Genomic DNA, 17,120 nt, shown 5'->3' with positions numbered 1-17,120 from the left:
TAAAGGACTGTATGCACGTGTCTGTCACCGAGGACTGTTTTGTTGCAGTCATTTTGATACTTGCAGGGTTAATTTCAGCTCTTGCTGTTGATAACATCTCATCATTTGTAAGTGAAATGAATATTTTTCTCCCACATAATTCAGCAATTCCTAGAAACAGTAGTTAACATCTTTCGGCAGGTTGTACAATATATTATAAAGGTCCAAAGAGGTGGTTAATTTAGAGAATAATGACATTAACAAAGCAAAGACACTGCTGTTATACATTTTATTTTCATTTTGAGGATATTCACTACCGTCTCATCTAGACCACAGGCTGTTAACAGTCCACATGTGATATATGTGACAGCAGCTGCAACAGAGAACCATGATAAATCATTTATTTATAGCATGGCGCCACCTGCTGGTACTTTATGGGACTGTAGTTTGGGTGCAATTAAAAATAGGACTACAACAAATTATGAACTACAAAAATGGCTAAAGGAGATGAGAAACCCCGTGTTCATTGTTTTTATATTTAGGTAACAATTTGTTTAAAATGCATTATAAGCACACTCATAAGACATAAATGCATTATAATGCATGTGTAAGGCATGTTTATAATCATGGATGTATGAAGTATTATAAGTGGTGGGTATAATATATTAGTTTACATATGTTAGTCTAATTTTCCTCACCTCTTTGTTCTTTCATTAAAGAATGAAAATAGGCTCCAGTATTATTTTTTATTTATTTTTGTTAGATATGTGAGGTTTTAAGGATAACTCTGAAAGTGCACATTGAACAGAGGCAGGTCCAAAGTCGGCCTCATCCTGTCTGATCTCTTCTTTATGAGTAAATAACGAGGATAAAATCCTTAGTTCTCCTCTGCTGGAGTGATGTAGGTCTTCATATTCTATCCCAGAAACACCACCAGTTCTGCCGTCTCTTTTGTACACCAAGTGATTTTAATTACAGTAATCACTTAAAGTGAAATTATTATTATTTTCCCTCAAACTTAATTCACAAATTCCTAGAGATTGTAGGCAACAACTTATAGCAAGTAGAATAATATATTAGTAAGTGGCAAAATGATGTTGAATTTGTAAAACAACAACATCCACAATGCATTTCTGTATCTGCTCTTCATTTTGAGGGTTCATTCAACACAGACAGTGTTCAGTCCTCTCATGTAATTTACAGTACATGAGAGCAGCTGCAGAAGAGATCCTTGATAAATGGTTTATTTATAGCGTGGTGCCACCTGCTGATGATTTGTGGGACTGCAGTTTGAGTACAAACAACAGTAGGACTACAACTACTTCTGGACTACAAAAATGGAGTCAACGGCACAGTTTTTGCTAAAGAAAGAGAACCCTGATTTGAACTGAAAGTGATCTCTAGTGGAAGAACTATCTTCTTTTTTCAGATTCTTTTTAACATTTTTAAGCTGATGACAAATTTTCCGGAGCAGAGCACGTCTACATAAATGTAATTATGTGACAAAGCATTATAGATTACAGTGAGAGAAATGTAACAAAGTACATTTACTCAACTACTGCAAATAAAAATTCTGACATACTTAACTTAAACGTTCCCGTCTTAGACTTCTACCAACTTCAGAGGCAAATATTGTACTTTATAATGTGTTATATTTGTTGCAATAAACAATATAATTGTGTCTGAATGAGTATGATAGAAAATAAATGTACTGTACCGCTTTCTTTGGTGTCATCTCGTGGTCATATGACACTCTGACCTGACACTGGATGCTTGGCCTGAACGCAACACGCTGCACCTTTTGTCTTCAGAAGACTTTTGCTTTATGAATAAATGTGTCTAACCTGAGTTTGCAGGCATCAGAGAATTTCACCCAAAATAATCTGACAGCAAACACTCTGACTTGTCTTGACAAGCACAGGTGGAACTACTAACATTAATGAAGACTCCAGTACAGCTGTTAACATGGTCATCAGTGACACCTGAGTTTGACGGGTCAGGACCTCTGCGGCTGAAAAAGTCCAACCAAGTCTTTTCTTCACTTTAGAAACGTCACTGACATTTTGTTCTTCAGTCCAGAATCAAAATATTTCTCTGGGTACATATATTGACGTGCACATATTGTTTTTTAAGAGTAAAAAAATGGCATTTAAACATTTTCAGAGTAAAGCTGAAATGTCTTTCAGCATTAGTATCAGGCATAAGAAAAAATAAGTTAGAGGAGGAAGATTTTTTCTTTACTTTACTTTCTTTACTTTTTTTTTTTTTGCATTTTGAGAAAAAAGTCAAACTGTCGAGAAAAAAATTACAATTTTTCTTTATTCTCAAAATGGTACTTGAATTGCATTTTTAACATTTACTGACCTTATTCTTGAAATTCAAAATAAAAATATTCCTCCTCATGTCTGACTATAATAATCCTCTGTATATTCATCATTTCCCCTTATTTGTTATATATATATATATATATATATATATATATATATATATATATATATATATATATATATATATATATATATATATATATATACATGTATGCCTTTCAGTATTCTTCTTGTTTTTTAACGTTTTATTGTTGTATGTTTTCTGTAAAAAACATTGATTTTGAGGCCATATGAACTTATCCATTATTATCATTTCGGTCATTAATTGATCAGATTACAGCACTGCATTTAAAACACAATTTGAGGTATTTGTACTTTATACTTATCCTTACTTTCCGCTGCTCTCTATTTCTACTTTACTACCTTACTAATGTTTCCTCTTTCGTCCAGCAGATGTCACCAGATGTTCAGCAGATGTGTAGCGTACCTGTGAGGCTGTGTGTGGTCTTGGTTGCAGTGTTTCACTCTGCTCTTGTAAAAACACTAAATTAGCTGCACTCTTTGCATAAGTTAAAAGACAGGGAAGTGAGGTGTAAGGTGCCTTTAGGTGGGCTGTCTGCTGTCATTATTGCCTCCAACACTCAGCCTCCACATCACAGTGCACACAGTCGGCATATCTGTCTTTGTTTGGTGTTTCTCCACGGAAACGGCTGCTTTGATCTGCTGTCGGAGGCTCTGATTGTCTTCTGTTCAGCTCAGAGTTACAGGGACAGACACAATAGATACAACCAAGGTGGGACAACTGTAAACCTGAAGCTCCGTCACTGCAGAGAGGAGGCTGAAATACAGGCCTCAGAAAACTGAATCACAGAAGAATCACAGAATTTCATTTACAGAATCCATACTGCATACACAACTAAACATTTTATTTAACTGGAAAACCATTTAAGTAATGCAAATCCAAATGTAATGAGACAACCAAAGCAGGTCTTGTGATACAGTCTGAACACTAACAAGTTTTCAGATGCTTGTTTGTATGTTATTGTTTAAAGGATAAGTCTGGTTATATTCGGTATTTCTCTTATTATCAGCAAACCCCACAAAAAGACGTAAACCCAACACTGAACTGATCTGGCTGACAAGTATTGTCTGTGTATCCAGAGTCTGATATACTGTATCTTCTTCCTCTGTGCCAAAGAGCGACTTTTGCACTTGATTACCATGAACATGCAAACTGAGATGTACTGTATTACCTGAACAATAGTCAGACAAGTCTAGCTGATAAAAATAGAAAAATTGTATTAATATGAGAAGGAGAAATGGAGGAAAAGAACAGGGTCCATACAGGCTGCAAGTGTTCATATTTACACAAGTAAACTTTACGGTAAGTTTTGAGATACATTTCAGTATTGAGGAGAAGATTTGTTTGATGAATATCTGATTTTGTAAAATTCCATTTGAAGATTTGATGTTTCTATGTTGTCAAATGTAAGATTTACAGAGCAGAGACTGTGAGGGAATTATTTCATAGTTTTGTGACTTTTTTAAAGAACAAATTATTATTAAATTAAGAAAATAATCACTTGTTACAGACGTACAGAAACACAACAGACACAGTCATCTAAAGGGAACTACATCCTCCATCTCTGACTGAAAACAGTCATTAAATCCTCATTAAAAACCAGCCTGAAGTCAGGTTGAACATGCAGGTTTGTCATCATTTTCCTATAAAAGGCCTGAGGAGCTGAGTGTGTGTGGGGGGTCGAGGAAGTGTGGCAGTAATATAAGCAAACAGAGAATGTGAAGAGAGGAAATGGCCTGTCCTAATAACCACAGGCCCGGAGCAGCAGAGCATTCAGCTCGCTGCACCGCCGGCCGGGGAGCTCCGACGAGCTCTCTGTGTCCTTTCAATGCAGCGGAGCCCCGCGAGCAGCGCTTTATGGACAAGCCCTGACACCCACAGGAAGTGTAAACAGAGGTCAAGTGTTAAAGTCCAACCCGCCAATTCTCACCTCCATTAAAGAGGGTGTGGGGGTGGTGGTGGGGGGGTCTCTACAGAGCCCTCAAAGCACCTGGGAAGGGGCCCCCCATTTAAAACACAGCAATGATTGGTTTCATAGAGCAGCTTTACAAATCAGCAAAGATCTGAAAGATGTGAAACTTACAGGACATTTACATTTCATACATTTATCAAGAAACCGATCCATATAACTGGCCATATATCTGAACTAAAAGTCATTATAAATGTGGTTAAGTATAAACTTTCTACAAAATGAATATTGAAATCCCCCTGGAGTTACCAGGTGACATAAAAGTGCATCATGAAGTCCTGCATAAGCTTTAGAATCAAACCACTGAACCACTAAAAATGTTTGTGTGTCTACAGCAGAGAAATGGGTCAAAATAAATTTAATTTAAAGCTAACAGGTGTAAAGTGTAAAGCAAACTTCCACTGACTGGAAAAAACAGATAACACCTGCACACTGGATTACACCGAACTTCATGAGAGGTAAAGAAATAGTGCAACATTTTGTGAAGAAGGTATTTACTCATTTTGTTTTTTTAGAGTGAAATGAGAAGATGTGATGCTACAGCTAGCAGCCAGTTAGCTTAGCTTCACAGAGGATGCATAGCCAAACATAGCAGTTGTATACTCAGATTGTGCAGGATGCAAAGTTAAAAACCAACACAAGTTGGGTCCATGTTGTAAGAGAAGCAAATAAGCAGCTGATAAACTGGTAAAGAAAAAGAGCTTTTAAACTAAAGGTTCTGTTTTAATGATGCAAGCACACTGACAAGTGCAGAGCAGTCGATTCTGGAAAAAGACTGTGTCTCCAAGCACACCTGCTTTTTTGATTAATGTAGGTGCAACAGCACAAAGTGCAAAAAGGAAGTGAAGTGGAAAGTGATGATAAATATTCTCTCACATCACTGCTGTTCTTGCTCTGAAACGGCTGAGTCATCTCAAGGAAATCATGTTATTATCTGGGTGCTGAGGAGCTGAATGAAGTGAACGCACAGCAGCACAAATCTGCAGACAGAGTCAGATGGTGTGAGATTTTTAACGGTTAATTTGTTCAATCATGATAGAAATTGTCTCGTCTAATTCTCAGCAAAGAGCCAAATAAGCATATGTCCCAAAATGTTGAACTGGTCCTTTAAGATGCAATAATAAAAGGATTAAACCTTTGCTTGCTCAGTCCAGACATAAACATACAACAGTATGATAGGATATACCTAAAAATACAGAAACCACGTTAGAGAAACATTTATTTATCTGCTAACATAGAGGGGGGCGGGGTTTATGATCTAAACTGCCTCCAGCCACCAGGGGGCAGTAGGAGTGTTTTGGCTTTGCTTTTGGGGAGCTGTCATGTCATCCATCTCAATAAATGTAAGTGGTCCAGCTAGCATGTACATTTTTCCTCGCTGTATTTTTTTTCCTTCATCCGAACTAAATAAAGGATTTACTGCACAACTCTTCAGTATCTAAACATTCAATAATCCACCAGCTGAGCGACAGCATCACTTCAGACTGCAGCAAGAAACCAAACTGCATCAGACAAATCTGCCAACATCTGTCTTGAACATCTGCAACAAGATTGAGAGTCTCTGCAAGGCTAAATTTGTACCATGTTCACCATCTTAGTTTAGCATGGTAGCATGCTAAGATCTGAATGTCATGTCAAAGTATTGGACAAAATGACTTTTTGACCTGATGGTGGCACTAGAGGAATAGTCAGGAGGTTGTCAAAGTGATTAGAATTCATCCTGATGGGAAGATGAAGATCTGAACCAAATTTAATGGCAATTCATCCATTAGTTGTTAAAAAAAACATTAAAAAGTACAAATGTGAACCTTGTGTCAGCATTAGAAGAAGGTCAGTGGATCTGTACGTGCCAAATAAAATATATTCTGATGCCAAAAATGATCCAGTTGCATTGTTTTCTTCCTGCATAAACCAGGGCTTCACTCTGATCTCCTCAGCTGCTGTATGGAGTGTCAGACAGGTCGAATACACACATCCTGCGTTCCCGGGACGGGACGGTCAACAGAAACCGTTCAGGGAGAAAGTTAATCCCTCATTAAGTTGGTAATGACATGGACGGTCATTTCTGTGACTGGATGGAGGACTTTCCGGCCTAAATGGCTGCTGTTAGCCCGGAGGAGAGAGCAGCTCTTACAGTAGCTCCTTGCAGCGCTGGTGTCGATGCTAATGGACCCTGAGCTGCAGTGAGAAGAGGTCCTCCCCTCTGCCACACATGTTAATGAAAAACACACAAAATCTGCATAGTGACATGCAAAAGAGGCAGAATAAGTGCTGGAATTAGTCAGTTCATTTCACATTTAACAATTTAGCTGATTGTGTGCTAATTTAATGCATTTTACAGGGTGAGAGAACAGGAGTGAAAAGGTTTGGGACAAGGATGCTTTGACAGGAAAGAAAACTGGTAGCTCTTAGTTTTGAGTTGGGGTATAATTTCTCAAATGGAAGCACAGTAAATGACAAACTGATTAGTGTTCATTAGGTGCAAAATCTTAGCCCAGAGTTGAAGATTTGACTTGGTTTTGAGTTAAAAACAAGGACTTTAGACTTGACTGCAATAAGACTTGACTTGCATGAGACTTGCTAGCAGAAATAGAATATAATATTCATAAGTATGTTTTCAGTCGTGTTTTATTGCCTGTAAATCTGAATGAGACGTTTATATCTAGAGGGAACAAGTCGTCTTTTACAGTCTGTCACCACCATGTTTCTGCAGAAGCCCAGAACAGACAAACCAAACACTGGCTCTGGATACGGCCTTTTACATTTTTCACAAATCTGCAAGCTGCACTGGTCCCTTAATGCCTGCAAACGGGTCAGACTCTCCCTGAAATCAGAAGAAACGATTTATTACATGCAGACTGGCAAAGTTTGTCAGCCAGATAAAAAGAAGCCGCCTGAGATTTTTCTTCAGATATTATTATTTTTGATGTTACATTTTGTGGTAATGATGGTGGAAACACTACTGCTGTTGTCCACAGGGGCCACCAACATCAACACAATATAAAAGTTCCTTGTAGTCGCTTTAAGCCAATGCACTGAGTGATTTTGGTTTTAGCACGCTAAAAAAAAAATTGAAATGTTATCTAATGTGTCTCTGAGAGCTCAGTGCACTGCAACAAGAAAACAATTGCTGATGAACGCGCCCGGACATGGCCGGGTCACGCTCCCTGTCCCACCAAAAACACTTTTAGCTCATTTTCAAATTTCATTAGTCACAAACATGCAACAAGCATTTCAACCACTTTCAAATGTCTCCAGGAAACAACTTTCGTCTGTGCTACTTTCTGTGTTTGGTTGTGTTTTATAAGTACTGTCACAATAACCACATTATCAACTTATCATTGTCGAAATTATCGGGGTCACGTCCATTTATTGCATCATATCACCTGTTACATGCATGTTTGTTTAGAACATTTTAGCTAACATGAGGGCAACGTTAACAGCAGAGTTTTCCATGACATTATAAGACAGCATTCAAAAAAATTTGGACAGAAAAAACTCTGTTGAGACAATGATTTGCTTGGATTTGCCCCAAAACATTTTTAATTCTTGTTTATTATAATTTATTAATAATATACTGTATTTTGTATCTTTGTGATGTATCAAACAAGATCACAAACTCTTATAACATTCTCATGAAATACTTAATTTACATTATTATCAAGCCAGAACAAAATGTTTAAAGTTGGACTTTTGTAATCAGGTGTGCATGTTCAGACATGTTTTTTGTTGTTGTTGTTGTTGTTGTTTGTTTTTTGGTCTACTTTCGGTGTACCATTGTGCTTCCTAGACAGGATGATCATTACTGAGTTACTGAGATAAATTACAGTGAAAATGAAATACAGTAATGTCTTCTTAACTGAAAAACTGTCTAAATTGGCACCATTTTTCTTAAAAAAAATAAACTTTTCATCTGCAGCATCAAATGTTAAATGTGTGTGTTTTTTTTCCAGCAGCTTCAGAGCAGGTGTTTCAGTTGTACCTTTACATCAAACCAGGCTCCTCAAGCCACAGCCTCACGTGTATCAGCCCACAGCAGAGCCTGGATGTGTATTGGAGCCAGACGGAGCGTACCTGCCCTTTACTGGACTCCCATTCATAGTCAAGGTGAGGGCCAAGGCCCAGCAGGTCCCCGGTAATGAGCCCTCAGCCCTGTAGCGAGGCGGCAGAGGCCGGTCGTTCAGGATCGTTCTGTAAATGGCTTCATAAACTCATTAGCGATGGATGTTTCGTGGACAGGAAAGGCCCAGATTACAGTGGCTGTTAAATGTGTCGAGCAGGTGAGAAAAGTATCCCCCTTTCACCTCAATAATAATAATGATGACAGTGTTTCTCCATGCTTTTGTCTCATTCAATCATGTGTGAATTGAGCTGAGAGGTGACACAGAACCGACTCTCTGTCGGCCTCATTTCTGTACATCTCACCTCTCTGTCATAAGAGGCAGGATTATTTGTTCCATCCATTGTTTGGAGATCAGGACTTTGATCTTTAAAACTCCTCATAATGTGAGGAATTAAAGCTCACAACTGTTGCGTAGAAGCAAACTTGTATAAAAGGTTAAATCGTATGCTTTTCCTAGGCAGTTTTTAGAGTTTAGACACTTTACTACCTCATTCATCTCATATATTTTCTGGGAAAAGGACCACAAACTGAAAGTCATACTTGCATCCAGACCTGAAATTTAAATTACTAACATTTAACTTCTACTCCACTACATTTCAGAGGGACAGTGAGAACTTTTGACATGACAGATACAGTCACTAGTTAAAATATCTGGTCATGGTCATCTCTATAATGTATTGAGGTCTATTGCTGCCACTGTGATGAAAAAAAGCTTCTAAACTTTCTCAAAATAATGAGTTAGTATCCAAAAATAAAGTCTCAGTATCTATGTCATTATTTAGAGAAAGTTTCTCATTGTAAGGACTTTAAGGATCTTCTTTTGTGATGTGTTTTTTTTGTGTGTGTTATATGATACATGCAGCCAACAAATACTGCTCATAATTGTGTTATAGCATAATTCAGTTGCTAATAACCTTATACAGTGATGTCACTTTACTTTAAGCTCACAAAGTCATGCTATAGCACTGCGGTTTTTGAAGCAAAGGCCAAGCCAAAATCTCAAGGCACACCTGCATTAATATCCATGAAAAATAGCCTCTATAACCGACAAAGGCGACAAGTAGCCTACAAGCCAATCAGAGACAGAGACAGAGTTCCCAGAGTGCAGAAGAGGGAAAAAAAATATGGCATCAATCAATCACAGCCTTTGATTCTTGACGCTAATAATTTCTACCATCTGGCAACAGTGAAAAGTGGGGTTTGCTTGGATGGAAGGTTCTTAAAGGATTTTTTTAGGGTATAGATTTAGCCTCTGGATCAGGAAATGAGAATATACAAAGTACTAGTATAGTTAATTAAAAAATCATTTATAACTTTTTGTATGGGTCTGTGGACTCGCCTCAACACACCATTTGGGAACCACTGCTATGATGCATTAATGCATTAATCTGTTATGATACATCAGAGCAGTTCTCTGTGTGTCTCTATAACTGGCTAAAGTTATGGTAGTTATAACGGACGTGCAACAGATATAATGCTTCTTCCACTACTGACTGCATTACAGGTGAAACCAGAATGTAAATGATGCTCCAGTTTTACAGACGACAGTGAATTTATTCATAAAAATGAATAATTTGTTTGCTTGATCTTTGTATTGCAGTCGGACATTAAATGATTAAATTAATTTTGTGGTGAATAATTATATAACAGCCAAAAAATATTTGAGTTGCTTTCTATTCAATGTTAAATGCCTTTTATTTTTGCTTATATCACTAATTTTAGTATGCAGCAGTGACCAGCAGGCGTAATGTGGTATAATTTGATCTATTTTTGCATGATTTATGACTGTAGTTTACTTTAGTTGCTTCAGGAAAAGTCACAGTGGGATATTTGTAAAAACAAATCCTCAGAAGTGACAAAAGACTGACCCTGCATTTTGCATGTGACCGACCACAGATACTGAATGAGTGCTGACGAGCTGTTTCAAGCCCTTTGGTCAGAGGCTCATTTGTGGAGGATGGACCGTAGAGCTATTAGAGCGCAGCCCCTCAGCTTCTTTCTCCACTCAGGCCATGACTATGAAAAGAGGACTCTCTGGGACAATGGTCCGCGTATTCCTTGTCTGGCTCCAATACACAAGAGGACATGTTGTCCTCCCTGCAGCAACACTGCAGCTTTGACAGTAGAGGAGGTTTTGGAGGTTTCACCCCGTTTATAGATATTGTTTTTATAATATTTTTAACCATGTTATTGTCAATTTTTATTTATTTATTTTTTTGCTTCTTGACTTACAGGACTGGCTCTGTCTTTATTTATATTTTCAATGATCATTATATATTTTGCACCAACATACCAAGGCTAAATCCTTGCATGTAAAAACCAGTTTGATAATAAACCTGATTCTGATTCTAGTATTAGGAAAAAGGTGTCTGTTTTGTAGGAAAGAACATTGCAGGAACACTTGGCCACTGGTGGCAATAATAGTTCAGTCTTTCTCACTTGTGTGTAAAAATAAGAGTTGCATCTGACAGTTATTTTCATGATAAATTAATTTCAGTCTATAAAGATGTCAATCAATTGTTTCATCCAACCAACACTCCAACCCCCAAACCCTAAAATATTTATTTTAGTTCAAGAAAAAAACAAAATATTCACATTTGAGAAACATGTTTTACTTCATAAATTAATTTACTATAAAAAATTGTCAATAAATGTCCTGTCAAACCAAAAGAAAAAAAAAAATTATGTTTTTTAAAAAGATTATAATAAAGATTAATTCATTATTGATTATTATTTAGCCAATAAAATGTCTAGAAATGTGAAAAATGTCTGCCACACATTCCCAGAGATCAAAGTGATGCCTACAGATGTCTCGTTTTATCCAACCAAACAGTGCAAAGAGATATTTATTTTGTTTATTTTAATGGAAAACTAGTAAATATTCACAGTTGACCACCTGGAACCAGTGATTTTCTCTTAAAACTGTTCACTTGAAGGATTAATCAAAACAGATGCTGATTAATTTTTTGTCAGTCAAAAAATCAGTTAATCAATATATGGTTTCACACTGCAACTGGACAGTTTATTCAGTCTGTCCTTCAAAAAGATGACAATAAAGATAATTTCATTTGGGTATTTTCATTATCCACTCATCATTTAGTTAAAAAGGTTCTAAAGAAGAGCTCAAAGTGATGCCTTCAAATGTCCTGTTTTATAAAACCAATAGTCCAAAACTCAGAGATACATTCACTTTCATATAAAACAAACAAATATTCACATTTCACTAGGTAGAACTAGTATTTTTTTGATAATGTATTGGTTATCTAAATAGTTGATTAATCTATCTATCAAAAAAAATCAGTCAATGGTTGTTTCACACTGGACAATGAGTCTGTTTTTATTCAATTTACTTTAATAAATAACAGCATGTATTCACATGTGACCACCTGGCACCAGTGATATGTTTTTAATTTTTTTTACATTAAGAATATATTGGTAAAATCAAAATTGTTGTTGATTAATTATCTGTCAATCTAATTTTTTTTTTAATTAATCACCTAATTGTTTCCAACTACAACAGGTGTCCACAACTGGACAGTTAAGTCATATTACATCTGTTCTTTACAAAGATGATAAGTAAGATAATTTAACTCGATTAGTTTTGTTTATTTCAAGAAACTTCATTAAATTAAACTTAATCTTTTTATTTCAAGCTGATTTGACTTGGAAACATCTGAAACAGTCAAATCAACTCACAGCTGTTACTTTTTATTAAGATTTTTGACCCTAAATGTACAGAAGTCCATTTCCACTAATGTAACAAAAAAGATTTGGTTAGTATCTCATAATAATGAGAATTTTTCTCAAAATAATGAGAAACTCTTTCAAAATAATAACCTATGATCTCAAAATAATGAGCCAGTATCTATGAACTTATTTTGAAAAAGTTTCTCATTATTTTTTTTTTTTTCAATCCATGGCCTTTTATGTGAACGTGAATTAAATGATTTTGTCAGGACAGAGACTCAGCAGTGACAGCAGACACCGCTCCTGCAGGGGTGGGGAGATGGGATGAACGTGTTGGTGGTCCGGGTCGTGAAGGCATCACAAGAAGCGTCCTTATTGTTGATGGCAGGTCGAGAAAGTCTGTGTTTGCGCTCTTCATTAGACGTTCTAGTGTCAGCGAAGGAGAATAAATAAAACGCGCCGAGGTCAAAGGGAACGAGCGGTTCGCCTCGGTGTTTAAATGTGTTTTAACAGTTACTTAAAGGCTCCGCAGAAACTCTCCGCCACCTTCAAATGATGGAAATGAGTCCGCAGAGTTTGCAGAGCTGGCAATAATCTGAGTTGAAAGAGAGGATGTCTTTGTGCCCGGCTGGTGTAAGAAAGTAAATCACTTCCTTTAAAGAAGCCGCACACCGCTTCATCTGCAGAAAACCGATCAAACAAAGCGGTTTAATATGATTTACTGCGCAAAATGTTTTTTCAGAATAAGAGTCTTGTCTCCAAGTGTTCATCTGTGAACTTCGAGAGGCTTAATGAGACTTGAGGCTGAATTTAGACATTTTGTCTTTACACACAATAGATAAACTGCAGATTATTGTTTCAAGAGGCATTTCCCAGTCAGACATTCAAAGAATTGGGTGGATCAACTTTCTAAAAAATCGATTAATCGATTTGTTTCACACTGCAGCAGGTGTCCATAAATAGACAATTTACATATTAATTTCATTCTGTTCTTTAAATAGATGGTAATAAAGATAATCCCACATTAATATTTTCATTACTGATTAACTGTGTAGCCAATAAAATATCTGGAAAATATGAGAAATGTCTTTAAATGTCTTATTTTATCCATCCAAAAAGATATTTATTCAGTTTTCTTTGATAGAAAAACGTTTACTTGAAGGATTAATTGGTCATCAAACTACAACCCCAATTCCAAAACAGTTGGGATGCTGCGTAAAATACAAACAGAATCCAATGGCCCGAAATCATTTTCAACTTTTATTCAGTTGAATATAGTAGAAAGACAAAATATTTCATGTTCAAACTGATACACGTTATTGTTTTTGGATAAATAAACACTTCTTGTGACTTTGATAGCTGCAACACTTAAAAAAAATGGAGATGGGGCAACAAGCAACTGGGAAAGTTGTTGAATGTTCAAAAAACACTTGTTTGGAACATTTGACATGTAAACAGGTTAACTGGTAATAGGTGACAGTATCATTATTGGGTATTAAAGGGGGATCTTGTTTGTGGGGTCACGAACAAGCAAGGATGAGGCCAGGCCACTAATAAAACAAGTTATTCCCTGCGTTAAATGTACTTCAGAGTAAGAGTTTCCTCTCAAAGAGCGCACGTGAACTTTGAGAGACTTAATGAGGCTTGAGGCTTTCATTTAATCATAATTCTGTATTGATACACAATAAATAAACCTCAGATTTAAGGCTTTAGGCCAACTTGGATTGTTTCAGAGTGCAGGCCTTTCCCAGTCTGACATTCAAAGGATGGAGTGGATCAACCTGTGGATTAACGCACAGGCTGAGATTAGTGCCAGTTGCAGTTTGGTTAAACCAGCAGCACCACTCTGTCACCACACCCGAGCCGCCGAATTTGACGCCTCAATTACGCACGGCCGTTATTCAATTTTAAGAGCGACACCGCTGCTGTTAAAAGGCACACTCTGGAAATAGAGCGCATTCATTTTATACAGGAAAAAGATTATGGACTGTTTACATACAGAAGTGATTCTGGGCTTACAACTGGGTGAGAAAAACTGTAATTACAGCCTTGCATTGGAAGGTTGAAAACGTGCGTAAAAAAAAGAATTAAAGAGGATAAAATGCGTATAAATCAATAAAACAGAAGATTCTCTGTCAGCTTGAAGTCGGCCTCCAGTTGTGAAGCGACTTGTTAAAGCATCTGTCGGCCAGCCAGGACTTAAAAGGCTCCAAATAAGATGATTTGGTAACATCAAGGCCTTCCCAGCGGTAATGATTACATTTGGACTTAAGATCCATGCAAGAATTTGTAGCCCAGTAAATCTCCTGAGTTCCCTGCCTTCCTCCCCCTCCCCGAGACTCTTCAAAAGCCTTGTCATTCAAAGGCTGAGGATGTTTGACAATCCCAGCTTGTACTACTCCACCAATTAATTGGATACGTTGTCGGGATGTTCGTCTCTCTCATCTGCTACTTAGAAAGACAAAGGAGCGATGGGGGGCTGTTGACACCTCTGTGTCCGGCCGGAGTATAAATGAGGACGCACCAGCAGAGGAGCAGTATTCACTTCTTCCCTGCTGCACTTGGAGCAACAACTTCTGCAAAGACCTCAGAGAACTGTTTTTTTTTTTTCACTTTTCCTTCACTTTTTTTTTAGAACAACTTGCAGAATGCAGGTGCCGAACAGACCAGTCGGAGCTTATGGATACTCCATGCGTAATTACGCGCCAGCATCGCTGTACCCGCAGTACCCGGGGAGCCAGTGTGCGTCCTCAACGAAGCCTTCCAGTGGGAAATCTTTTACTATCGATGCTCTGCTCGCCAAACCGGAGGACACAACCAGCTGCCGGGCGAGTCCCCCTCAACCAGCGGCTCCAGTTCTGCCTCTCAGCGGCTTACCGATAGCAGCAGCACCTTACGTCTACTCCCCGAACATGTTGCACTCAGCCGTCCACTCACAGCCTGGATATTCAGTCTACTGCTGCCCGCCTTTCTCCTACCAGTCATCGTGTCGGGGAGCATTTTACGCACAAGGTAAATTCAGTGTTTTTCTGGAAATATCAGAGCCAGATGGGTCTAAATGTCAAACATTACGCAGTATTCACGTGGCAGAGTGATTAAATGTGTCTTATTAATTCTGTCTTTGCAGCTTCAATGTCCAAAGTGAACGCAGGGCTTCACTCGTTCAAAACTAAAGGTGGGAAGTCGAAACGGATGCGCACCAGCTTCACCAGCGAGCAGCTCTCCCGGCTTGAGAAAGAGTTTGCCCGGCAGCAGTACATGGTCGGGTCGGAGAGGTTCCTCCTGGCCTCCGCGCTGCAGCTCACAGAAGCTCAGGTGAGAAAATACACCCTGAAAGACCCAATTTAGGCATCTAAGGTGAAGCCTCATTAAGAGTTTTAAACCGGTTTGTTGCAAGATTTTTAAAGTGCGTCTTGTTTTTTCGTCTTTAGGTCAAAGTTTGGTTCCAGAACCGACGCATCAAGTGGCGCAAACAGAGTCTGGAGCAGCAGCAGGCCAAACTGGCCAAACTGGGTCTGGCTGCTCCCCCTAAAAGTCCCGGATCTCAAGGCCACGGAGATGAAGGGGATGAGGATGAGGAGTTCTCCGACCTGGACGTGGACATTGACGTGTCTGATGACTCTACTGATCACTGTTAACCGAACTGGACTTTTGTTTTGAAAAAAACAACAAAAACAAAACAAAACAAAACAAAAAAACAAAACAAGACTTTTTGTACATACAGCTGAGAAAGGAGGCCTGCGTCTCCAACTATGAATATTTAATAGATGTATAGTTATATATTTAATTTTCTACTCTGTTGCTCTTTGGTGAGTTCACTTCATGTGTTCAGTTTTTTTTTTGTATATTTGAGTGAAATATTGAGAAATATATTTTATGACAATAACAACAACCTTGTCCTGCTCGTTCTTCTTATTAAGCCTCAACATTTCAGAAGTTAAAGGTGACATTTTGTGTCACAAGAAAATCAGAAATGTCTATCTAAATCTATTAATTGAACATCCAACAGCTAAAAAATTAAAAAACAAAAACTTGATAAAAGACACCACTCCCCCTCAAAAAAATCAACAAAGTAAACAAACATATGTGCAGGTTTGGGAAAATCAGGCAGTATGTTATTATCTGAAGTGTCTTTGTTAGTTATCATTTATTAAAGAGGCATTTCTTCACCAAAGGTCTCACAAAGTAGATATGTTAGGATTTATTGTGTTTATCCATGCATTTCACAAAAGCTTCAATAGAACTGGCAGCAAAGTCTGGCACCAAGCAGAGCATATCATGTTCTACAGTGATGTAATGACCCTTCTTTCTTTTGTAGTTTGTTTGATTTATCTCAAATCGCACAGTCCTGATTTAGGAGATTAGCTCAGTTTCTAAGGGAAATATTGAAGATTTGAAACCAGAATTTTGGGGGCTTCAAAGAAAAACAAGTAAAGCAAAGGTTAACATTCAGGAGTTATTTCAGATTTTTTTGAAGTGGGGTTTTATATCAGATACTTGTCCTGCTGCAGACAGGGTCAGCAGCACAATGTATTTTAACCACCTAAAAAACTTACTTAATTGAATCAAGTTTCAGTCAGTTTTTTCATGCCTTCACCTCGCAGCCAGACAGTCTTTTCCATCAGTAAACCATCATTATACCAGCCAAATATTGCTCAGTCAGAACCAACCAAACTCTATTGTCTGAACTAAACTTTCACAGCACCAAAGTCCCAGAATACCACAAACAAACTAGCAGATTGAGGAAGCAGCACACATGCAACCCCTATGTCCTGTGAGATTAAATCACTGTTTTTGCATAAGGAGTTTGGTGGCTTTGGAGAAAGTGATATTTGGCTTAAAAACATTGGTTTCCCATCAGAAAATTATGTTTGATGTCAAGGTAAAGAGGTGAAAACATTCTAAATACAGCATATACTCAAACTGGTGTTGTTTTTTAAGTAGCTAAGATAT

General features: G+C 37.7%; 1 protein-coding gene across 1 annotated transcript; it reads left to right on the top strand.

Moving 5' to 3' along the window:
- Nucleotides 1-14,710: 14,710 nt before the first annotated feature.
- noto (notochord homeobox) lies at nt 14,711-16,056 on the top strand. Its single transcript, XM_084742604.1, has 3 exons — nt 14,711-15,179; nt 15,295-15,482; nt 15,599-16,056. The coding sequence occupies exons 1-3, from the start codon at nt 14,816-14,818 to the stop codon at nt 15,803-15,805; spliced, it is 759 nt and encodes a 252-aa protein (XP_084598730.1). The 5' UTR covers nt 14,711-14,815; the 3' UTR covers nt 15,806-16,056.
- The last annotated feature ends 1,064 nt before the right edge of the window (nt 16,057-17,120 follow it).

The sequence above is a fragment of the Lutjanus erythropterus genome, chromosome 18 (assembly GCF_056507025.1).
Source record: "Lutjanus erythropterus isolate fLutEry1 chromosome 18, fLutEry1.hap2, whole genome shotgun sequence".
In the NCBI taxonomy this organism is placed as follows: domain Eukaryota; kingdom Metazoa; phylum Chordata; class Actinopteri; order Lutjaniformes; family Lutjanidae; genus Lutjanus; species Lutjanus erythropterus.
This window is presented reverse-complemented; position numbering and strand designations above follow the sequence as displayed.